This window comes from Rattus norvegicus, chromosome 4, assembly GCF_021556685.1.
Source record: "Rattus norvegicus strain SHRSP/BbbUtx chromosome 4, alternate assembly SHRSP_T2T, whole genome shotgun sequence".
Classification (NCBI taxonomy): Eukaryota; Metazoa; Chordata; class Mammalia; order Rodentia; family Muridae; genus Rattus; species Rattus norvegicus.
Window position 1 is genome coordinate 150540672 of NC_141537.1, and position 26166 is coordinate 150566837.

Genomic DNA, 26166 nt, shown 5'->3' on the forward strand with positions numbered 1-26166 from the left:
CCGCCCTCCCCCCAACAGTCTAGTTCACCGGGGGTTCAGTCTTAGCAGGACCCAGGGCTTCCCCTTCCACTGGTGCTCTTACTAGGATATTCATTGCTACCTATGAGGTCAGAGTCCAGGGTCAGTCCATGTACAGTCTTTGGGTAGTGGCTTAGTCCCTGGAAGCTCTGGTTGCTTGGCATTGTTGTTCATATGGGGTGTATATTCTCTTGAAATTCAAAAAAGTCAACAGATTTTTTTGTCATTTTAGTCATTCCTGGGGTAACAGTGGCAGGATAAGTTGAAGGGATTAAAGCTCGGAGTTGATAAAATGTTTGGCTTCAGCAGATCCTAATGATGAATAGGAAGAGCCCTCTCTCCTGTTTAAGTGCCATCATCTCTCACCCGTTTACCCATCAGGGCAAAGATGTTCATACAAAATAGTCCTCGGGAACTAGGGCGATGCTCTCTCAGAACAAGGGACTCAGCCGCTTTCCCTTCTCATTTGCAGCCATTTGTCATCTACGACATGAATTCCTTAATGATGGGAGAAGACAAAATCAAGTTCAAACATATCACCCCCCTGCAGGAGCAGAGCAAAGAGGTGGCCATCCGCATTTTTCAAGGGTGCCAGTTTCGATCCGTGGAAGCTGTGCAAGAGATCACAGAGTATGCCAAAAATATCCCTGGTTTCATTAACCTTGACTTGAATGACCAAGTGACTCTGCTCAAGTATGGTGTCCATGAGATCATCTACACCATGCTGGCCTCCCTGATGAATAAAGATGGAGTCCTCATATCAGAGGGACAAGGATTCATGACCAGGGAGTTCCTCAAAAGCCTGCGGAAGCCCTTTGGTGACTTTATGGAGCCTAAGTTTGAGTTTGCTGTGAAGTTCAATGCACTGGAATTAGATGACAGTGACTTGGCCATATTTATAGCTGTCATTATTCTCAGTGGAGGTAAGAGCCATCTTTTGATTTCTGTGGTGGAATTGTTGGTGGGATTGTGTCTCCTTAGTGCTCTGTGCCCCTTTTTACTTGCTGTAGTTGTGTGTAAAACATGCCAATGGCACAGTGCCATGAGCATGTCACTCCCCAAGCTGAGTACCATCGGTGTGCAGAGTGAAGACTGGGGGGATCCTTGCTTTTATTCATCACAGTGCTTTTTTTCCAGCCAAATCCAATCATGAAAGACAAATGCTCTCTTCTTTCATGTTCTTTTTCCTTCCCTTGCCCCCTTCCTTCCCAAAAGGCCAATCTGGTCTTCAGTTCATTTTAGTAATGACACATGTAATATAACTTTGATGTTGCTTCTGCGGTACAGAGCAGACAACACTGTGATATCTTGGCCCAATTAACACACCCACCCTACCTTCCCTGCATCCGAAATCAGGGAATGTGCATTGCTAAACTCTACCTTCTCTCTCATGTGGTTCTCCTGCTGGCGTCCCTTCTACACCTTTATAAGGCACTTGGCTGTGATTATGAATACAGTGTGAACCCAAGAGCACACCACGAAGAAAGAAATTGACTACTTAGCAGTTTGTTGAAATTTGGGCCTTACAAATATCTGATCTAATAACCAACTCCAAAAGACACATTTTATACCAAATGCTACTTTCAGTGTTCTCTCTCTTGTTTCCAAGTAAGAAAACTTTCTGTTTTCATCTCTATCTACAAAAATTGCTTTGAGCCAGACAGATAGTATTCACTTAGGATCTAAGCATTAAGAAGGCTGAGGCAAAGGATGTTGGAATTGATGGCCAGAATGAGCTAGTTAGTCTTAAAACAAACAAACAAAACTTTGCTTTTTAAAATAATGAGTTCTCATATTGTAATTGACTTTAGGTGCACTTTCTATGTAAATTGTGCACTTACCTATTTGTGACTTACCTGTGGGAAAGGGGAATCTGAGGTATAAGCTGTATTATTGTTCTGGACAAAGAGCGTGATCTAGTGGTTAGTTTTGTGCAATTGAGAGCAGATTGCTCAAGTGTGGTACATGGTAACTATTAAGATCACTAAGAACCAACACTAAGGAGGTTACTCTAATGCCAGGCAGGGTTCTTAGCACTTCCTACACACTAAATCCTCACAACAACTCACTGAGGTGAGTGTTATTTTTTTTTAAGTGAGGAAACCAAAGCAGAGGAAGATATGTGGCCTTGACCACGGTGATGTGACCAATGTAAAATGCAGCTGGGAGCCAAGCATAATGGTACACACCTTTAGTCCCAGCACAGCAAATCTCTGTGAACTCAAGCCTTGCCTGATCTAGAGAGTTCCAGGCAACCAGGCTACATAGTAAGTGAAACCTGTCTAAAGAAAGATGCACTAGGGTTGTTGGTCTGCTTCCAGAATCCATGGTCCAGGCTTCTAGTCTGTGCAAAGTAAAACTGCCTCGCATGATTTGGGGAGCAAAGGGGAGGAAAGGGTTAGTGTCATGTGATAACTCACTTTCGTTTTGTTCTGTCCTTGTGTGTTGGGAATGGAACCGAGAGCCAGGCAAGCACCTACTACCCAGGCACACCCTCAGACACTGAAGCAACATTTTTTGGGGAGTTGAACAGTTGGGTTTTAGGAATTTTGGGTGCTCAGGATTAAACTCAAGGTCTTAGACATGTCTACCACTGAGTTATACTCCCAGCCCCAGAAACACCATTAATAACCATAAACTACTCGGCTTTATAAAGGATCTCTTACAAATCAAGTCATCTGCTGGTATATTTACATTATTGTTTATTTTTTAATGATAGTGAAATCACAGAAAGTTGTTGAAACTATATTCTATTATTTTAATTGTGTTTATTTTATTTCAGTGTTTAGGCTTTTTGAAACAGGATCTCAGGGTCTCAGGGTCTCAAGTCTCAGTTCAGTTACCCTGAACTCACTATTTTACTGAAGCCGGCCTTGAACTCCTGATCCTCTTGCCTCATTTTCTCAGTGCTGAGATTGTATACATGTGCCAACATATCTTTCTTTGAAAAGTATTCTAAATTTTGATTGTTGGATATTCTTCTATGTAAATTTCTATCTAAATCTCAGGTGGCTTTGTGGTGTAATATTTCCAGGAATGGAATGGAATGAAATTCATAGCTATGCACAGCACATTTTTAAGTCTTTTATTGCTTCGTTGCTTTCCATAAAGTTTGCAGTCATTTATATCCACTGATACTAAGGGAAACATTTAGGGAAAACCATGCAAAGGTCTAACTGTATAAATAGGAAAGAAATAGCCATGTTGGGCTGGGGGCAGGAGCTCAGTGAAAGAGTGTTTGTTTGATACATGCAAAGGTTCCAAGCACCAGAGAAATAAAAGTACATATGTATACACTTGTACATATACACACATACACATGCATACACACAAATATACATGCATACATAATTCACTAGTTGGTCAAGAGACCACACTATAAATACTAGGCTTTGATTTGATGCTGTAGTTACTGACTCACGTTAGTTTATAAAAGCTAAAATGGCACCAGTAACAAAGACTGTATAAAGACATTCTTTTGGCCTTTCACAGATAGTCTTCACAAAAGCCAGGATCCTGATCCCATCTGACCCACACAACAATGAAAGATATTTCCAAGATAGCAGCCTACCAGATTATTAAGACCTTTTAACCCCTGTGAATAGTTCTAGAATTCCTCAAGGCAGAGGATTTACCACCGACATGTTCCTACATCACAAAACAGAAAGTCCTTCCCCGACCAAAGTTAGTATTTATAAGTGAAGTCTAAATCCAGGTAACAGACAAGAGTAAAACTGGCCCATGTTTGTCTAGCTCACAGGGATGTGATTCTCCTCTCCTCAGAGAGGCTGGTTGCATGCAGGCCAGGTAAAGTTTGTCCAACATACATTCCCAGTTCAAGGACTGGCTTCCAGTAAGTTCTCATCATCCATCGATGTAAGATCAGTATCCCAAGACAGTTTCCAGATTAGCCTTTGCTTGGTTGGCTTTTTCTTATTCTAAAATTCCAGAAAGGGAAAACAGCATGTAAACAAGAGGCTTTCATTCAGAAAACAGAGTTCTGCCCCTATCCAATCTTAGTAAGAGTGACTGATTCTCTCTTTGCACTTCAGAAGTTTGTCAGGTGTTTTAATGATTTTGAAAAGAAGCACATTGGCCAAGAGCCAACTGGTCTACCCATTCTGAGCTGTTCTAGTGCCGTGTTGGAACTTGTGCTCTGCTGGAAGCACTTAGGTGCTCAGGGTGGGGGAATGGTGAACTCTGTGTAAGATTGGGGATGAGCACTGAGAAGAGGTGCCTTAGAGGGACCAAAGAGGAAGACTGTAGACACAAGTATCAATCTGACCCAACTGGGGATTTGCTGGGTAAATAGGTGTTGCTACCCACTAAACACTGCTGACCTGTTGATCTGGTTCTTAGATTTGAACTGTGTTTAGCAACTCCTCGTGTACTCAACTCTTGCAGTCAGCTTGCTGAGAGAGATGACCTAGTTCTCAAAGTCTGTCTCCTCTGAGCTGGAGCAAGAAATGGAAGAAAAAGAACAGCGATGCTTCAGAGCCAAAGCATAGCACTTCTTAAATGCAGTTCATAGCCAGTCTCCCATTGTCTACCAGCAATGCAGCCATGTCTTTATTCTCACTTCACAGGCAGAAAAGGAAGGGTTATGCACTCAGATTTGTACAAATTGGATACCTACTGAACAGTAGTAGGATTGGGCTAAAAGCCAAATGTCCTGTCACTGTGGTAGTCCTGTCCCCTCTGCTTCTTTGATACAGGATCACAGTTCACTCTCAGCAGCTGGTAACTGCAACCCCCCCACTCCCACTGACACCTTCCTTCCTTAAGGCCTGAGCCTGGAAGCCAGGGGAGCACTTCCTTGTAATCCCAGCAGATAATAGCTTCCGTTGCACCCTCTAGTCTTACTGTTGGGGTAGGTGGTGTCGAGAGTAATAAAACTGCATCCAGCAAGGAGATGTTTGCAACTGGCGCCATAGACCCATGCCAGCCTTGCTAGTAAGCTTTCAAGCCCTGCCCCATGGCCAATGCCAAGTGTGAAGCTCAGGAAATCTGGCAACTCCAGGACACTCCACAGGACACTTTGCCCTCTTGAGTATGTGCTGTGTAGTAAAGAAAAGCCTTGGAGGGTCCAGCTGGAACTCTCCAACAGGAAAAACTCTTGTGATATTCAGAACAGCTTGGAATCTATTTTGATTTGTCCTAAACTTGTAAGATATGAGGGAGGAAATCCACTGGATTTTACAATGTACTTTTCAAGGCAAACTGCCACTGCTGTCTGAGTGACAAAGAAACTGCCACTATCTCTGTAGCAGCAACAGATGGCAAGTCATCAACCCTTCATTTACCCTCTGAAGTCTGGCTCCTGCCAACCACCTACAGAGTGTCCCCTGTTCCCTCCAGAAAACCCAGTGATATTCCTTCTTTAAAGCAGCTCAAAATAACTGTTCTTTGAGTGACAGGCTGTTGAGTGGGTAGAAGGAGGTTATATTCCCATAGTTATGCATTTGTCCATCAAAGAAGACTTGATATTCTTTGTCAATTTGACCTTGTTCTGTCAAGTCAAAAGCTTGGGCCCCATGGCTTCATTGTTTACCATGGCCAATGGATTTATTTATTGATTCATTAGACTTAGAATCAAAGACAATACCTGAAATAAGTTGACAGATGCTTATAATAAATAAAATGGCAACAGTGGCCCCTATTTGTTGAATATCCCAAAAATCCAGGACATGTGCTCTATTCCTAGTCTTTTATCTATCTTTATGGAAGCTCTGTGCAGCCTATACCCCAGTTTACAGGTGTGGAAAATGGAACTTCAGAGAGATCAAGTCACTTGCCTATAGTCACAGAGCTACTAATTGATAGGACCAAAGTTTAGACCCATTAGTATAGTCAGGCTGGTGTCAGAGGTGTAGCTTGGGGACAGAGCTCACATTAAGCATGTACAGAACTGGGCATATTCAATCCCTAGCACTGCCATCATCACCACCACCACCACCATCACCATCACCATGCACTTCCCTGCAAAATTCTGTTGCCTTTTGAGTAATTGAGATAAACATTTTAGTTGCCTTGGTCCTAGAGTTCTTTAGAAGCTATCAAAAGATCATAATTAAGAATGTTCATATATTGTTACTAATATCCAATGCCTTCTTAAGACAGAATTTTAACTAACTAGCAATCATTTTGCCCACTGAGCAGCCATCTTCCCAAACCCTTTGTTTGGCTTTGAAAAGTGCTAGGGACAGGCTTAGGGCTGGTGATAAGCTGAATGCCAGTGTTATGGTTCTTACATTTGTCATGGAATGAGCACCTGAACACAATTGTTTGCAAAGCTTCCCACAAAGATAGAAAGAAAGCCTCAAATGGCTGAAAAGAAGTATATTTAACTATATAAGTATATTAACCAGACACAGTCATATGCCAGGACATAAGAGATGTTAGTGGTTACAAAGAAAAGTTATAAATGCAGGCTGAGGGGATTGTTTGGTGGGTGAAGTGCTTGCTGCGTGAGCATGGGGACCTGAGTGCAGATCTCCAGTGCCTAAGTAAAAGCCACCTGCTGTAGACTTGTAAAAACAGGAAGACCCCTGTGCCATGCTGGCCAGCCATACTAGCTGAATCATCGAGCTCCACACTCAGTGAGAAACCCTTTCTCAAACAGAAAGGTGAAGAGTAAGGAAAATCCCTAATGTCGACCTCTGACCTCCATATGTGCATGTCCATAGGGGCCAGGCGTGGATTGGGTGGAGCACAAACGTACACACTGGTGAGAGGAATTTAAAACTGTTAAAATACCATCCTGTGTCTCCGTTTCTCTTGCTCTAGAGAAACAACTGAGCATGTGGGCACTTACTCTGTGTAGGTCAGTCAGACACTCAGGTACATGGCAAAGCACCTCTTTTAGCAGCTCAGACCCAGTGACCCACTACAGATGGCTTGGGGCAGAAGGACGGACCACCAGGTTTAGGAATCCCTTAGTTCCCCTTCAGTTCTTGAGTATATGTACCATACTTGCATTTTACTACAGAGTGATTTCTGTGCATTACAGTGGACAGTATAGCACATATCTCCCCCTTAATAGTTAAGTGAAGGAGACAAAATCCAAACTACTTTGAAACTAGATATTAATAATAAGTATAGATAATAATAGGCTAACATTTTTGTGTATTTAGTAGTCCTTGGGATTGAACTTATGGCCTCGTACATGTGAGCACAGGCTTCCCTATTGAGCTACACTCTCAGCATTATGCCAACTTCCTATTTCCTCTATGCCAGCTAAATATTTAACTTCCTTCCTCATTAAGAAAGTTCTTTTTCCAACTCTTCTTCAGGTATTAAAAATGAACAAGAGTATCAAATTTCTCTTGAGCTGGACATCCAGTGTTAGCATGTCTCCTGACCCCCATCGGGAGCAGGCCATGTCACAAAGGAATAGCTGGTTTACTAAGGACTAACATATCTAATGGGTTCCTACCTACTCTGTGTATGAGACTGGCAGAATGGCTTTGAATAATGACTCAATTTGAGTTATCTAGAAATGTCCCATTAATTTCTGTTTTCATAACCTCATGCACTTGGTATGATAGGGGTGAGGTATATTTATGAGTTTGCAACTGGCACCAAAACACTAAAAACCAGAGAACTGGGGCCAAGGATGGGGTAATGGGGGAAACAGTGAAACATCTTAGACTCACCCCATAAATAGGCATCCATGTGAGGATCTATGTGCAGGCTTTTGTTTGTAGAGGATAGAAGACCCCTTATCTGTAGCTGCTCCAGAAATAAAACTTCCTTCTCCACCCAGGCTGGGTAGGCCACCATCATCTCAGGACTGAGCAAACAGTGGTGTCTGAGACAGACAGGACTGAAAGTGGAACTGCTGAGTCACTCCTGTCCACACTGGCAGTCAAGGAAGAGGCTCCTTAACCAGTCACGGTGGCTTTTCAGAGTACTTTATCATTTTGGACTCTCAAAATGTGTGTTTAAACTCTGGGTGACCCAGACAGCCTTCCAGATGGAAGATGGCACCATTCAGCTGCAAGTAGGGAAGAGTGAACCCAGGGTCCTCAGGTCACCTAACAGGGAGATTGGGCATGAGGGCTGTGCTGTAGCCCAAAAGAAACTTCTCATCTGCTGCAGCAGCTCTGGATAGGTCAGAAAGAACGCTCCAGAATCACACAGTTCAAAAGCCCCACTCCCCCACTTCCTAGATATGCGGTTGCCGCAATTATTGACCTCCCTGGGCCTTAACTTCCTTATCAGCTCCCCAAGCAAGTAAACTAGCATTATATGAAGCTTCTGGCATTGTGCCTGGGACACTGCTATGCACACAATGAATGCTAATTTCCCCTTTCTGCTGTGTGATATCATTTGAAGTAGCTCCACTCCATCCTGCCAGTCAAATGGCTTAAAATTCCACCAACCGTCCTTAAAATCCCTTCCTACAATGTAAATACCCCTAGGGAGCTCTCAGCTAATCCTTTTATCAGCTATCATTTTAAGGGGATTAGTTGCAGATTGAGAACAAAACCCAAAGGGAAAGAGATACAGAGTAGGAGGAGGAGCCAAAGAAGGAGGATCAAAATCCCCTAACCCTGAGCCCCCAAGGAGACAGGGGAAGCTAGGACTGTGGATTGCCCCTCCCAGAATTCCCTTGACTTTGCAGGAAACAAGGTGTTTAGAAAGTCATATCTATGGTTTGCAATCACAAGTTCTTCTCAGAGAGGGAGAGAGCGAGAGAGAGCGAGCGAGCGAGAGAGAGAGAGAGAGAGAGAGAGACAGAGACAGAGACAGAGACAGAGACACAGAGAGAGACAGAGACACAGAGACACAGAGACACAGAGAGAGACAGACACAGAGACACACAGAGAGAGACAGAGACAGAGAGAGGAGCCGATGGTAGACGATGTAGGAGTGGAAAATCTGAAGTTGATAAGTTGTCTCGGGTTTGCTGTCATGGGTCTAAAGTCACAGAAGTGCTCTTAGCTCTTTTCTCAGTCCTGCCTCCTTTGTCTCCTTTGGCAGAGCCACCAGGTGCATTGAGAGCAGCAGTGTGTCACCCTGGAGGGCTCTCAGAAGAGATTCTTCTCCTACTTTCTTCCCTAACTCTTTTTTCTCTATGCATACCCCCACCCCCAGCCAGCTACCAATCCTGATAGAATTACCCAAACCACAGAAAGAACAGAATTGTTGCAGAGCACATGACTGAACCTTATGTGACTAGTACTGCAGAGCTAGGAGGATCACAAGGATTTCCCAAGGCCAAGACAGAACTCATAAACTTCCATCCTCAAAGACCTTGAACTAGAATCAAACCCAGGCTCTATTCCTTGGGGGACCCTGGAGAGAGACAGACTAGCTTTGACCAGGCCTAGAGAAAGTGTTGCCTGCCTTGTCCCTCATGTGTCCATGTCCAGGAGCTGGCTCCGTGGAGATGGGGACTGAGGAGTGCTAGTGTAGAGCTGCTAGTTGGTGGACAGATACCAGAAAACGTTGGTCAGGCTTGACTTCATTGTGGTTTTCCCCTTCTACCATCCTGCTAAACCCATTGTTATCCAACATAGAGAAAGCATTGATTGATGTGAAATCATTGCTTCAACAGGGAAGTGTAAAAATGTCTCACTGCGTCAGAGGGAGGGTCCACCAGCAACATGTGCACTGTGCGCGTCCTGCAGCAGGCAGATGATATCTGTCTGTGAAGCATTTGCAAGGCTTCTGTTTTACTGCACCCTGATTTTTCTGATAGCAGCAGTAAACCACCCGATGCCTCAAATCATCTGTTGGTCAGACCTCTCGTTAATTTAGGTTGACTCTGCTAGCATTGCTAATAAATCCTCAGCCCAGAATTGGAAAGAGAGAAACATCTGGAACAGGGAAGGTGAGGGGAAGCTGAAAAGAAGGGAATGGCTAAGGGAAGAAAAGCAGGGAAGAGAGAACCCAGGGAAACCAGGGGCACAACATAGCAAGAGACAAGTGAAGGGGTAACCCCTGAGCTAAAGCTCGGAAGCCTGCTACATGTGCTAACACACTCAATACTCAGAAAACTGACTTACTTTACCATTCTAGCTCTGCCTAAAACCATTATTTATCTTCATAATGAGCAGAGGAGAGAGTTCAGCTGGTAAAGTACCTGCCTGGTATGTGTGAAGACAGGAGTTCAATTCCCAGAGCCCAGCTTTTTTTGTTTTGTTTTGTTTGTGTGTATGTGGTTGTTTGTTTGTTTATTTGTTTTTGCCAGCTATGAGGCTTGGGAGATGGTTCAGTGATTAAGAGCATTTGCTGTTGTTCTTTGAGAGGACCAGAGTAAATTTCCCAGCACCTATATTAGGTGGATCACAAACTCACAACCACCTGTAACTCCAGCTTCAGGGGATGCAACACTCTCTTCTGGCCTCCTTATATACCACACACTTGGCATATGTTCACCACCCCCTCACATATAAATAACATAAGTATGTGTCAAAGCCAGAAATGGTGACCTGTGCTTGTAATCCCAACACTGGGAAAGCAGTGACATGACAAACCCAAGAAGGAAGGAAGGAAGGAAGGAAGGAAGGAAGGAAGGGAGGGAGGGAGGGAGGGAGGGAGGGAGGGAGGGAGGGAGGGAGGGGGGAGGGAGGGAGGGAGGAAACCATGGATAGCACCTGTGGAAGGATGCCTGAGACTGTCACTCACCTCTGTGTGCACACACTCACACACATGTGAACAAAACTATTTTTGCAGTGCTATGGCTTGAATTCTTGCATGCCAGACAAGCACTTCAATATAACCCTAGCTGCTTACTTATTTATCTAGACAGGTTCTTGCTATGTTGCCCAAGCGGGCTTCAAATTTCTGGGCTCAAGCAATTCTCCTCCCTCAGCTTCTGAGTATTTTGGATGACAGGTGTGCTCCACTGAGCCAACTTCCTTTTTTAAAACAAGAAAACTGAAGTAAGGAGAGTTCATAAATTTTCCCAAGGTTACCATGTGATAAAGTGCAAGTTTGGAAAGTTAAAGCTCTCACTGGTACTCAAAACTGGTACTGCTGACCCAGAGCAACACATTCAGATCAGCAAAACCCTTAAAACCTAGAAGATCCCATCCAGGTCAAGTACACGGGACACATAAATGTTGTGTTTAATCTCACCAGTTCACCTTAATGTGGATCCCTGTACTGGATCCAGCTCTCCTGCATAGCATATTTCCTAGAGAAGACAGTGGGAGGGAAGAGCCACAGACCATGTGATAGCTTACTTTACTCTGTTCACAGTCTATCAACAGTCACTAGGATTCTCAAGATTAGATCAGAAAAGCGCCCACAAGCCCTGACTATCCTTTCCACAAGACATATGTCCCTGAACACTCAGCTACTTTGTTTTGTGCCTCTTCTGGAGCCGTTCTATACGTGTGTTTTCAACTGTGAGAATGAGAGCTTGCCCAAGCCCCAAAGCATGTCTGTACCAAAAAGTATTTTCTTATGCTCCCAAATTTCCATTCTTACCAAAAGCACCTCCAAACCTTCTATTTCCCAGTTGTTGATATACCACCCTGCCCTCACTGAACTGACCCCACCCTGTAGCAAGGTTTGAACAAACACAGAGTAAGGACTTCTATTGTTCTTACTCTTGTAATTCACTATGGCCTCATGAGAGATGTGGTATGGTTGCCTTCAAAAGCAAATTATCCCCAGAAAGATCAGCTAAGTTCTCCAAAGCACACAGAAATTTATTTAAGTGGAAAGAAGAGAATAGTTGAGTCTTCGGGTTCCAGATCCAGGTCCAGGTCCCTTTAGAACCTATCTTGGAACTTAAAGTATAATCCAATAAAAGAAATGATGGAGGAAGTTGGAAAAGAAGTTAACTGCAGAGTGTTGAGTCTCTGATAACACTTTCTCCTCTTCAGTGTTCAGCTCACACTTGAACAGAAGTCCTTCATGGTTATGAGTCAATATACAGCTGCCCCCAAGCTGCCATCTCCCTTTAAAGGACCAAAATACAGTCCATTTTAACCCATCAGAAGTCAACAAGGAAGGTAGAAAGTCGCAGACGGTATCTCCTAGAGAACAGACAGAAGGACTGGCCTTTGTCCTCCTGCCTGTCCTACAAGAAACCTGACCTGTGGCCTGATGCTGTGGGGGCCTGAGCCTCCTGAGAAAACGTGTGCTAGAGGAATGCAGCTTAGGTGAGTGGGTCCTGGTAGGGCCTAGCATTGCGTCTGCTTCAGATAAGCCCTGTACTCCAGGCAGAATCAGATCTGGACAAGATGGAAGCTTTGTAGATCTGCCCAAATCAGTTGCTCTCTAATCAATCCCAGGACTGTGTGAATGAAGACTGGAAAGATTCTTTCCCAATTTGCAGCCTGGGGAGTAAGGATGTAAAAACTGACTCCAGCCTTCTGGAGTGTGTGAGTCAACAGTGCTCCCCCAAAGGGCCTTCTGGGCAGCCCTAGCCAACACAGAGCCCTTGACCCTGAGTGGACTCCAGACTTGCCCCTCACCTCAGCAAGGTGCGAGGACCTCAGATGGCCCTTTAGGGAATGTCCTAGCAGGCCCTGGGCCCTGGGGAGTAAAGAAAAGGGAAAGGATGAGATGGCTCTGGGGGCTTGTCTGTGGCACAGTCTCAACTCAATGAAGGTCCAAGGGAGTGTGTAGAGGAAGGTGGAAAGAGAAACAAGGAAGAGAGCAGAGGAGCTCCCAGGCCTGTGAAGAGTAGAAGCTGAGAAACAATTGATTCACTTTGCTTTGACCTAAGACCGAGAGAGACTGGGTTTTTGCAGAGGGAAGGGGGTGTTTTTAATAAGCTGGTTCTAAGTTTAATGTGTAAGCCCATGAATACACTTTTCCAATTCAATTTTTAAATTTATTTCCCTAGTTGAATTATGTGAACTGTGTACTAGAGGGAGTTACAGATGAGAATGCATCTTAGAACTTTTGAATTAGGGACTTAGAGATCCCTGATAGAGTGTACATAGGAGAGAACTGAGCCCAACAAATTTAGTGAGTCAGACCCAAGATCACGGAGCTGGTGAAGACAAAAATGGAGAGACTATGGCCCTTTCTACTCTGTGGCCTCCTTCCTCAACTGTGTGCTCCCTGAACAGAGATTTGGGCAGGGGACAGCCAGGCTGATCAGTAAATGATCTAACTTATCACTGGAGAAAATATATTTAATCTGTGGCCACAGCATCTCAGCCCTTCAGCCAAACATCATCCATCACATCAATAATGAGTAACTTGCCAAAGAAGAGTCTGAAAATCCAAACCAGATCCTTCCCCACTCCTGGAGCAGCCGGTCGCATTTCATTCCCTGAGCCAGGTTTCAGCCCATCATTCACACGCCAGGGTCTCATTGTTTGACAGAGACCCTGTGTTCATTCCTATAATCTCTTCGGCAGTGTTGTCCCCTCTGGTGCTGCTCAAAAAGGGGGAGGAAGAAGAAAGGTCCCAGAAGCCCAGGCTTCCAGAACAGGCTGTGTGGGCCCAGGAGCCTGACTCAGCCCTGCCTATCCAGGATGCTAGGACTGAAATACACACACATTCACACAACCTCAGGCTTTCAAAACCTGAGATATTGTTAAAGAGGGAGTGAGGGAGGCAACAGTCATTATACCAGAGCCCCAATCTAAAATTCAGCTTTCCTTGAAGCTTCAGTGGTTGGTTAGCTTTTGAAATGTTTACTTCTTTATTGTGAGTGTATATGAACGTGTATACACACACACACACACACACACACACACACACACACACACATGAGAGCCACAACACATATATGGATGTCAGAAGATAGTCCATTCCCCTCCTTGACATGGTTCTAGGGTTCAAATTCAGGACATTGGGGTTGCATGGCAACAAGAGTTCTACCTGCTGAACTGCCTTGCTGGCCCAAGTGATTTCGTTATGGGATAAAGACACAGTACTTACAGGGGTGGATTCTCTAGGCCAGGACTAAGTCATTTGTTCCATTCTCAGAGCCTGAGACTTTTCATTCTTGTTATTATTCCCATGGTCCTTCATTTAATGTTGGAATTTCAAAGGAAACTGTACTTAAGCCAATCGATGGGATATGTTAGAAAAGAAAAAAAGTCATACCAAAGACATGTTTCCTTCTGTAATGAAAAAGAATCAAAACTGAAAGAATGTTCTCAAAGTTCCCCCCTGAGACCACACTGTTCTCCTGAGCTTTGCTGTGGATGAAGGTTAAGAGAGTATATTAGATAGGCCAAAGCAAAACACCATTCCCAGCAGGCGTCTTCACTGTGGTGATCCTACCTACAGACTTGTTCACCAACTAAAATCTACTCTTCCACCTGGGACTGTGGGCCAGGACAACCACTGGCTCATTAACTCAGCCGGCTGAGAGCCCACTGGGCATCCATCCACTGGTGGCTCAGCGACAGCAGAGCACTGCTACTTCCTGGGCACAGAAGGAAAGAGAATGCAGTGCGACAGCACAAGGGAAGGGGGACTTAAGTGATAGTGTTTGGATCAAATGAGCCCAATCCTGTAACTATATAACTATCCAGCAATTGTGACCTCAGACGCTGAGAGCAGAGGTGGTCATAAGGTGCTATGGGGCTCAGAGTAACAAGATGAGGGCAAGAGAGGAGGGGTGGGGAAGAGGCATTCCACCCCACTGGTGCTCCTTTTGAAGAAGCAGCTGATATTACTACAAAGTGAGGAGGCTTCATGCGGTAGGCACTGAGTCTCTGTAGATTGTCTGATGGATCTAGATGTTGGAGGAAGTTGGAGTAGAAGTGCCTTGCTGCTGTTAGAGCAGAAGGATAACTAGGGAAACTGAGATGGGGGAGAAGGACAGTGGCAGATGAGAAGGATATAAAGATGTGAGTGAGTTTATGGTGAAGGGGGAAGAGCGGCCGTACTTAATAGAGTAAGCAACCTGCAGGGTTAACCTTAGGAATCAATGCAAGTTGCTGAATGTGTCCTAAATGTTGTAGATGAATCCACTTTTAGTAGGTCTTAAAGAGAAAACCCATAAATTCTAGCAAACACAGTAAGCTAAGAGTACAAGAACCAAAACACAAACCCTTTACTCAGAAATTTCAAAGCAGCAGGTATGGTAGAGCACACATTTGATCCCAGCACTCAGGAAGCAGAGGCAGGCAAATCTCTGTTCTAGGACAACCTAGTTTACATAGTGAGCTCTAGGCTAGCCAGAACCACATAGTAAGACCCTGTCTTGAAAGAGATTGGGGGTTTGGGGGGGGAGAATTTAAAACATACTTCCAATAGCTCTTGGGTTAAAAGATAATAAAGCCAACATTCTGAGATAGGCTATTCTAAAAGAACAATGAGAGCCTGTTCCTGAAGGCCTGTGGGATGAAACCAAAGTGACACTGGGGGAAAATTTAGAGCCCTAATGAGCTCATGAGAAATCCTAAAACTAAAAGAGCAAAGCACTCAAACCAAGAAGTTAGGAAAGGAGAGGAAAAAAAAGGAAAGAAAGAAAGATGGAATATATTTATTTTTAAAGGAGTTAAACATTGAAAAAATATAACTTTAAGTTGATTAATAAAACTAAAGGTTATATTTTAATGAAAAAAATAGGGGGCACAGCTGAAGAGATGGCTCCGTGATTTAGAGCACTGACTCTTCTCGTAGAGGGCTCAGATTCAATTCTCAGCACTCGCCAGTAGTTCACCCCCATTGGAATCTGATGCCTTGTTCTGACCTCCAAAGGCAGCAGGCCTGCCCGTGGTGTGCATTCTTACATGCAGACAACACATAAAAACTAAAATAAATAAGGAGCATAGAAAATCTTAAAGAAAAATAGATCTTTTACAAATAAAATTTTAAAATGAGAAAGCACGCAAAAAGCATTGAGTTAAGAAGCATAAAAAGGGCAGATTCCATTAGTTTATAAAAAGGGAGAAGAAAACAGAAGAAGGACTGGTTGAAGAGTGAAAGTGTTCTGCTGGGCTGGGAGGGGGCCATGAGGGCAATGGGAGGGAATATGGTCAAAGTGCATGCAGTGCGTGTATGGAAATGTCATGATGAAATCCACTCACCATTATGCACAATTAATTTAGTTAATAAAACCGTTTCAAGATATAATAAAAATAGATTCCAGATTATACTAGAATATCATGTACAACTTCATCCTAAAGAATTTATTTGTCTTACTTTATACATTATAAAAAGCCTAGGTGGATGAAAAGTAATACAAGAAAAGTCAAAGGTAATGAAGGACTTGTTACCACGGCCAGAGGGCTCTTCAAATGAATTCCAAGAAACCTCAAAGGGGCAGTTAAAACTGAAGGGAAAAAACTAACAAACAAACAAAACAAAACAAAACAAAACAAAAACAGCTCCACTCATAAGGCTGGTTCCCAGTTACTACCCAAACAAGCAATGGCTGGCTCAGATGGTAACACTCCTGACCACATCACCCACAGATATTACGAAGCCCCAAATAAGCCCTTAACAAATGAGTACAAGGACATAAGGTGTCTGTTAATGTAATCCGCTACATTAGGTTAAGATAAGATTGCATCTTTTCAGATTTCACATCTCTTTAAATAGAAAATTTTAAAAGCCATCAATAAAATTTAACCAACATTCCTGACTAAAACAAATTTAAAACTTTAAAATACCTGGAAAACCAAATCAAATCATATTCACCACAATCTACAGCAAATGTCACACTTGTGGCAAAGCAGTAGCTACTTGCTTCACGGTCAGGTAAAACTGACACAAGGGTTTCCTAGCAAGTGGCTCAGAGGCTACCCTGCAGAGAGGGGAGCATCCCTCCAAAGTGCAGCAGTCCTTTATCTTGCTGGAAATGGGATGTGCTGTGCTAAGCAAAAAACAAGTGTAAGCAAGGCTTACACTTGAAAATCTTATTTGAAGCTGTTATGAGAATGTAGGTAGAAGTTATAAAAACAATCATCCAGAAGGAGCAAAGATTGGAAATGTGATTTCAGAGAAGAGAAGCATGTTGACAGAGAGGCCTTGGATAGAACACCTTGGGATGCCCCTGATGGTGTCACCGCACTTAGTCCTGGCTGGGAAGGGCTGGAGCTTTTGATTCCATCCTTAGGTCTTGCCATTAGCTGCAGAGTTTTACTTCTCAAACCCGCTTAAGATATATGGCAGAGATGGGGCCTTGGCTCTGCGGTGGAGCATGCGCCCAACAGCTCAAGGTCTGGGTTTCACCTCCAGCCCGGAGAGGGAGCCGGAAGCCTGAAGCTGCACAGGTTAGAGCCAGCCCAGAGGTCTGATGAAGCCTCTTTCTCTTCTCGTTCTCCCAGACCGCCCAGGCTTGCTGAACGTGAAGCCCATCGAGGACATCCAAGACAACCTGCTGCAGGCCCTGGAACTCCAGCTGAAGCTGAACCACCCGGAGTCCTCCCAGCTGTTCGCCAAGGTGCTCCAGAAGATGACAGACCTCAGGCAGATTGTCACAGAGCACGTGCAGCTACTGCATGTGATCAAGAAGACGGAGACAGATATGAGCCTTCACCCTCTGCTCCAGGAGATCTACAAGGACTTGTATTAGCAGAAAAGTCCCAGTCGCTGACAAAGTGTTCCTTCTATCGATTGCACTATTATTTTGAGGGAAAAAAATCTGACACCTAAGAAATTTACTGTGAAAAAAGCATTTAAAAACAAAAAGTTTTAGAACATGATCTATTTTATGCATATTGTTTATAAAGATACATTTACAATTTACTTTTAATATTAAAAATTACCACACTATAAGATTGTTTGTGGTATTTAAAGAGTGGACGTATGCCTCCCATTCAGCCATCACAGATTTGGGGAAGGATTTCCCCCATTTTATTTCTTTTCTTCTTTCTTTCTTGTTCATTCTTTGACATGCATGTGTGCTCGTATGTATGTTTATGTGTGGGGGTGCTGTGCATGTGTATGGAGGCCCAGGGGCAGCTCTAAAGCTGGCTCCTTCTCAGGACTGTCACCTTCCCACTTTGAGACAAGGTCTTTCATTGGCCTAGAATCAACCAATTAGGTTAGACTAGCTGGTCAGTGAGCCCTGAGGAGCCTCGTGTCCCCGCCTGCTCATTGCTACCCTGCCTAGCATTTTTAGATGAGTGGAGGGGAGGGGTTGAACTCAGGTCCTCATGCTCTCTAGGCTTCACAAGAATCCAAACTTTTTCCATGACTCTAACAGAATCTTCACTTATCACCAGCAACCCGTTTAACATGTGGTCATCCCTCCATAATCATGGGGTCTGGTGCCAGGTCTCCTCCCGAAGGTACCAAACCCCACAGGTGTTCACATTTTGATAACACGATATGTTGCAAATAAACTACGCACCCTCCCCCTATCATTTGAACTCTCTGTAGATACCTACGCTGCCTAACACATTGGCAATGTAGTGAGCTGTATTGCAATAGTATTTGGGAAATGGTGACAGGGATGGAAAGAGTCATAAAATTCAAGAATTCATAAAAGTTTCTCCAGAATATTTGGCCCAAACCCACAAATTAGAAGATCTGTCTATACTGCCTACTAATGGGACACCATTGTGGCCCCAGGTGTCATCTCAACACTGCCAGAAGCTCCAGAGGGCACAAATGTTTTAAGTGTTAGCACTACGGGATTAGGGAGTGTAGCTGTCTGTAAAGTGCTTGCATAGCAAACAGATAGCCATGAGTTTGATCCCTATAACTGCAAAAGGAAAAAAAAACTATAACAAAATAAAAACAAGCAAAAAAAAATCGCGTTGGAAGGCATCTGTAATTGTAGCACTTAGGAAATGGAAGAAGTAGGCTCAGGAGTTGAACATTATTTTTCAATATTGCCTTTCTATCAAGGCCAGCTTAAGATACATGAGACCCCATCTCAAAAGGGACTGAGTGCCTGGAGAGGTTGCTTGGTGTTTAGAATACTGGCTGCCCCATTCACTTCTCAGCACCCATATCAGGTGGCTTACAACCACCTGTAACTCCCAACTACAGTCTAGCTGATGCTTTCTTTGGGTATCTGCACACACATGATATATACATACCTGTAAATAAAATATTTTTAATTTAGAAAAATGAGGGGGCAGATGCCACAGCAGGCCATATGAGCCTGACCACCTGTTTTCCAACCAAGGAAGACATATGAAAACTTGAATTAATGGTGTGCACTTGTAATCCCAACATGTGCATGGCGACATGGGAGGCAGAGACAAGAGAATGTCCTGGAAGCTCTCAGGCCAGTTAGCTGGGATAAATGAATATTTTTAAGACTTTAAGAGTCTGCCAAAATGAATATATCATTCAATTAAGAAGAAAAATATAACTCTTTCTTAAAACACTATAATACATTATATAATCATGTGCTGGATGAATGGCTGGGGCTCTTGGTCACCTGCTAGGGGCTGGTTTGTGGGGAAGTGAAGATTCATAAAGATTGACAAGTCAGGATAGAACCTGTGGAGTCAGAGGCAGGCCTCAGGGATGGTGTTGAATTGAGAATCTGCAAGAAAGACAACTAAAGACAAAAACCAGCAAGGACAACAGAACAGAAAAGAGGAGAGCCTTGCTGTTCCCTGACCCTAGAGGTAAACAGAAGAGATACTGTGACTCCTCCCATCAGCCTCCCAAGGACCGTTTGCCCAGAAATCCCTTACTTTACCAAACTCAAAGGCTCACGATTCATACTACGTTTGTAACAGATGCCAGCTCGCAGATTATAAATTGTTCCCTAGCATTAGAGGCTTCTGGGTTGTTAAAGCCGTCAGGTTCACATCACGTCTTTAAAGCATGTCCTGTTACTGAATGATCATGCGGTCTCTGCTCTCCAGGAAGACTGTTCCCATGCCCTAACTTAATCCCTTCATTTACCGTAACAAGTGGTGTTTCTACCCAGGAGGATACAACTTTAGAGCTGGGGGCTGTCAAGCCAAAACATCAAGAAAGATCTTTCTATCCTCTTGGAAAGAAATGTATCTCCAAAGAGTGAGATTATGAAAGCGAGTCTTGACTCCAGCCCTAAAAATATACACACACTACACCCTTCAGAAAGGCAACCTCAGAGTCCAAACCTTTAAAATGACAGATAGAGCTAAGACGCATAGGAACCAGAGCCAAGGCTGTCTGAGTGACATCCAAACATTTGGAAGGAAGGTGACAAATTCACTCGGCCATATGGTGGTTTCTTTCTGCCTTGATGCAGAGCATCCGGGGATTTTGAAACATCTAGATGACTGCTGGGTGTCTTCACAACGTTGGCGCCACATTGGGAGTTTATCAGGGAGATGGTGAGAGAAAATGTGCAAGCCACAGGCAAGGTGGGGCTCTCAGTGGAACCTGGGAGGCGATCCCTTGTTTACAAGGCTCTCAAACAAAAGGCCTTTCAGCTCTCTGCCTGATCTGGGTTCCCACTAGTGCTCCACAGCCTAGCCAAGCCCTTTCCACATTTTCAAGCTCTGTTGCCAATGGAGTAAGGAGAGGGACGCTCTCAGCTCTTTGGCACTGATGCTTAGCGTTAAATAGCTTTTAAATCCTGGCAGCTTTCAAATTCCCATCTCTTGGATTTTTCCCTGTGGCTTGGATGATCATTTGCTAAATATTTTACAACACATTATATTCATCTCTAAAGCTCCTGCCCCTTCCCTGCCCCCTCCCCCCAGCATGATTCACAAGTTAATCAACACATGCATCATCGGTTATTCAAGCACTTTCTCTGGGCTCAAACACACTTAGGGATGCCTGTTAATAAAAATAGGAAGAAAAGTAACTTTGGTCAAGAGTCAAGCCCTTATCCCACACCTCTACTAACCACAGCCCAGCATCCTTCAACATCTTTCTGTGATGAGTGGAACACGGGACTAGCAGGCTCCTCAAGAAACCAGAACTTCACAGCCATGGGAAACCCAGCTTCTCCACCGTAGGAAACCTGAGCTAACCTGCATTTCTGGGCTTTTGTTCTTGTTTGCCTTTTATCGTGTTTGACTTCCGTGTTTAAGTCCAAGTGAGGAGCAAGGAGGATTCAGTTGGGGGTGTCAGGGGGGTTATAGGGGAGGGGGGTTCAGCTCAGAGGTAAAGCATGTGTTTAACCTGTGTGAGGTCCCAGGTTCTATACAGTGTGTCCCTCCCTGTACAATGGTATTAGCTGGTGTCATAGTGCAGATTCCCAGTTGTGGGTTTGAAGTCCTAAACCAGAGGGATGGTCTCACACACACACACACACACAGAGAGAGAGAGAGAGAGAGAGAGAGAGAGAGAGAGAGAGTGCATCGGCCACAGTCTTCCAGTGACTCTTCCTTGGCCATCAAAGAGCAAGTCCTTGCCATGAGTAGGCCCTGACTTGTGTGTTGTCTACTACAACTGTAGTGCTGAGGAAAGGAGGCGAGATGATGGTTCCAGGGATGGGGGATGCCCAAAGTGAGGACTGGGATAGAGCTCTTTATTCCTCCCAATCACAAGGGCAAAAATCATAGTTCATTTCTATCATCATCAGTGCTATCATAAGATCAAAGAGCTGGGGAGTCTGTCCTTCTCTAGATAGACACTTCCCTGATTTCCTCTTCCCTCACCCCAACCTGGTTATTAGCCAGGTTCCTGGGGATCTCTGCATACATCAACACCCTGTTAGATGTACATTCTATCCCTCGTCTGTCACTTGGACAAACACAGACACACATACACACGCGTGCACACACACACACACACACACACACACACACACACGGGTGGGGGAGAAGAGAGAGAGAGAGAGAGAGAGAGAGAGAGAGAGAGAGAGAGAATAAGTTTTAAAAGATTAAGAAGCAGGAGGCACATGTTAGTCCCAGCTAGTCAGGAGACTGGCATTGAAGAACTGCTAGAAATTTGAGGACAGCCTGGTCAACAAAGCAAGTTCTTGCTTGAAAAAAAATGAATAAACACATAAACACAGACTGGGGAGATCATTTAGTGAGTATACTGTTTATTGTGCATACGTGAAGACCTGAGTTCAGATCCCCAGTGTCCATGTAGAAGATTTACGCTAGGGAGACAGATAGGGGGACCCCCTATCCCAAAGACTTAGCGGCCAGCCAGCCTAGCCCAACAGCAAGCCCCATGTGGCGTGAGAAGCCACAAAATAAATAGATACCAAACAAACAAATGAACAAAACAGCAGATCTTAGAGTTAAGAGACCCAGGCACGATCTAGTCTCATCCACAGCTCATATTTGGCAAAGTCTACCCTGGAGAGAAGGTGAGGGACAGGCCCAGCCCTCGAGGGGTGAGTAGATACAGCCCAGAAGTGAGAGCTGAGCTGCCGAGAGATGCAGATCCTCAGAGTGTATGACACAGAGGAGTGTCCCAGCTCTCCAAGAGGGTCAGGGTGGAAAGTCCGAGGGGCCAAGCATGTGTCAGACTGGGCCATGAGTCTACCCCATGGTAAGGAGATCTCTTGGACTGTGTTTAGAGGCCACAGGGATCCAGATGAAGTTGCCAAGCAGCAGAGGGATGTGATCAAATTTGAAGTTTGGAAAGCAAGCTTCCCAAAGTCAACACCGCCCAAAATATACATTCCCTCTCCAAGGCTCTCCAGGATGGCCCAGGCTTGAATGGCTACCTGAGGGGATGGATTCCTTAGAGACTTCCAGCCTTGAGGCCTTGCTTTGCCCCCCTGGTCCCCACTTATCATACTTATTCATGCACCCTGAGGTTCTGACTCACTTTGACCCTGTAATCCAGTGACAGTCTTCTGGCCCACACAATGGCATCCTCTTCCTAATTCACAGTTCCTTCCAGTTCCAAGGAGCCAAGGCCTCACATACCCCCAACCCACAAAGGATTTCTGCCTCTGCAAGGAACTCAGTCTCCATTGCTTTACCTACTTCCATATCAAGATCGTTTCTATTCCCAGGTCTCCAATCTACATCCATATCTATTTTCCAGAAAGACCACTTGACCAAGAATTAGGGCTATGGTCACAGTTCAGCAGTCAAACACTTGCCGAGAACACAAGGCGCTGGGTTCAGTCTCTGGTACACAACAAAGTAGTTACACAAGACAGCAACAGCGAAGGTCAACATATTCAAAGTGTTGGCTGCCTGTATCTTCTTTCCAAATGCTAGCACTACCACCAGAGGGGCTAATAGCTTAATGAGAAGATCCCAAATGCATGGAGCCCTTCAAGCTACCTTGAGTGACAGCGGGAGAAGGGAGGGAAGGATGGAGCAAACTTCTTGGGGGGAGCACTGGTGTAAGATCGCAGATCATTACATATGGCTGGTAGGAGCCTGGCGTGGACTATGTTCAAATAACAGCATCCTGGTTAACTAGAGTTATACTGGCTGGGGTTAAAATTCCAACTCTACAATGTACCAGTCTAATGACCATGAGGAAATGGCCAGTGTCTTAATCTCTTTAGGTCTAAATTGCCCTCAAATGTAAAATGGGGTAATAATACCATCTCCGGGGTGATTGTGATGTAATAATGACTATAAAGTAATCCTCAGAGTTCCTTGGCACATCCCTGTCACTCACAGGCAGGATTATTGCTGCTGTTACTAACGTGTGCCCTTTAAGGCCTGGGGTGCTGCCTAGAATGCAGGAAGCCTTGGATTTATCTCCAGGACCACAGAAAGTAATTAATTTAAAAATAAGACATCCAAGAGCTAGAGAGATGGCTCAGCAGTTAAGAGCACTTACTGACTCTTGCAGAGGACCTGAGTTTGGTTCCCGGCTTGCACGTCTGGTGTCTCACAACTACCTGTAACTCTAGCTTCAAATGATCTCATGCCCTCTGTTGGCCTCTGCAGACACTGCACTCACAATACACACACTGTAAACACACACACCCATACACACACACACAGAGACTGGAAGAGACCCGGACAGGCAGGCAGGCAGGCAGGCAGGCAGGCAGGCAGACAGACAGACAGACAGACAGGCAGGCAGGCAGGCAGGCAGGCAGGCAGGCAGGCAGAGACAACAGAGCCAGAGAGAGACTATGAATATGTGAGTGTAATTTTTAAAACATAAGACAAGATGGGCCCATGAAGGTATTTCTATCTTAGTGTGTCTGAACCCAGAATACGCCACAACATAGTCTGCGTTTGTTTATTTGAGTGGTTGGTTTGTTTTGAGTTTTGAGACAGGGTTTCTCTGTGCAGCCCTGGGTGTCCTAGAACTTACTTTGCAGACCAGGCTGGTCTCAAACTCAAAGATAGGCCTGCCACTGCCTCTGCTAAAGGCGTGAGCCGCCGCCACCTGACTGAGAGTCTGAATTCTTCAGAGTGAAAATATATTCAAGAGAGTTTGTCCCTAGTCCGCAAATATTAGGAGGGAAAAACTATTTGAAAGGCAACTGTACTGTGCTCTGATTTAGAACGAGTGCAAAGCACGAGGCTGAGGGAATGTTCTCTCCAAAAGCACCAGGGCTTTCCTCTGGCGACTTCTGCTCCTAATTTTAGATAAATATTACATAGTTTGAATTTCCAAAGGGGTTATAATGAATAAGAAAATTGCTAATTTGACTCTGTAGGGAGTGGGTTGGGATATTTCCATCCCTCTGGAGTTTTGTAAATATGTTCCAGGGCAAATGTTCCCGGGAGAATGTCATTTCTGGGATCTGCTTAGAGCCAAGGGCTGGTCTCAGGGACAACAGAAGTGGCTTCCTGCAAGAGTAGGAATGTGACTCCCCAGGCCGGCTTCCGAGGTACTACAAACCATGGAGTCTGGATGAGAGGCTCCGTGGTCTGACTGACAGACCTGCCACCTTTAGCTCTGAGGCTGTGGACAAGTCCTCTCTGGGGAAGTCCATTCATCACAAGGCAAGGATGGGCCTCTGTTCCCGGATATACCAGTGGTACCTAGCTTACACGTCTCCTGGAAGATCAAATAAAGAGACCAAGACAAAAACCTTATTATCACTGTTGGTTGCAGACAAGAGGGTTTGGCACCCAGTGAACCCAGGGAGCTAGCCTAAAGATTGAAGAAAGAAAGGTGGAGACCCACACAATTCAGGTGTCTTTCTTGGTTGTGCTACTTGAGAAAATGAAAGCACGCATGCTTGGGGGGGCTGAAATCAACTGAATTTGAATGCTGGTGTGGCTGTGTACCTGTTGGCAGCTACGAGCATGTTGATTCCTCTCTGGGCCTCAGTTTCTCTATCAGCACAGCTAGATTCTAGCCATGACACCCCGAGAACGCAGGCCTCCTGGGGAGGCAGGCCAGAGGACAGAGCTCTGGCTGTCCATCAGAGGCCCACGGTCTTTGCTGCTTGAGCATGTGTTCTCAGCTCAGAGCCACCCAGGCCTGGGCCAGGCTGCAGCCTGCGCTCATTAAGGGCCTGGGGCTGCTCCAACCTGAGTGAGTTGGCCGCCTCCAAGGGCAGGGGAGGGGACACCGGATGGCGGGTTGGTTCCCACCCGAAGCCAAGCTTAGAGAAGGGCGTTGTGCTGAGTCAGTTGCTGGCAGCTTGGCCTGGGGTCCCTGGCCACCCTGCCTGCCAGATGGTCCAGCTCCAGGCAGTCCTCGGAGGAGCCCATGTTATGCCTCCAAGGAGCCCATGTTATCGACGATGCTGCCGCTGCTGCCACAGTGGTGGGCAACATGCCTTGGAAAAGCTGCACTATGGCCAGGCCTCCCAGGGCTCCCGGGGTGGGACAGCTGCTGATGAAGGGGGACTTTTTTTTTTTTTTTTTTTTTTTTAGGAGCTGCCTCCTACTGGCAAGTTGCTAGCCAAGGTTTTCTCCTTGCTCTGTTGCCTGATGAGGGTGGCTATTCTCTCAAACACCACGCACACTCTTTGCTCATAAACTGCCTTCCACCTCCTGAGTCCTGGCTCAAGCTTAGTAAGGCAGTGTTTGGGTCAGGACACAGCCAGGAGCTCATGGCAAGGATATCTGAGCAGAGGAGGCCCTAGCAGAGGTCACATGCAAAGTGAAGGCAGGATTCAGAGATGCCATCGGAGGAGGCAAGCTGGGGGGTGAGGGAGGCCCTCAGACCTCCAAGAAGCTTCAACCGAGGGACAGCCCAGGGAGACAGGTGGGAATGAGTATGCAGGCCATGCCATGAAGCAAACCAACGCACAGGTCTGGGCTCCAGCCCCGAAATCCACAGATGCTGTGGCCAGATGTGTAAGACAGCACAGGATTTGCATGGAACCCTCATACACCCTTCTGTAAGTTCAAAACCATGTCTGCATTAAAACGCTCAACTCAGCTAAGGTGCTGTGGAAAGAGGTGCCACGCCAATTTGGAAAACAATGACCCGAGTCTGCACATGCTCAGTACAGACATA

At 45.1% G+C, this 26166-nt stretch overlaps 1 protein-coding gene across 5 annotated transcripts in view; it reads left to right on the forward strand.

Annotated features, from left to right (window-relative positions):
• The window catches only part of Pparg (peroxisome proliferator-activated receptor gamma), a 125053-nt gene extending 107380 nt beyond the window's left edge, over positions 1 to 17673 (forward strand). For all 5 annotated transcript variants that reach the window (XM_087656165.1, XM_087656164.1, NM_001145367.1 and 2 more), the window contains 2 exon segments: positions 491 to 941; positions 17226 to 17673. In XM_087656165.1, coding sequence (XP_087512291.1) covers positions 491 to 941; positions 17226 to 17473 — 699 coding nt within the window. In that variant the 3' untranslated portion in view covers positions 17474 to 17673.
• Positions 17674 to 26166: the final 8493 nt, after the last annotated feature.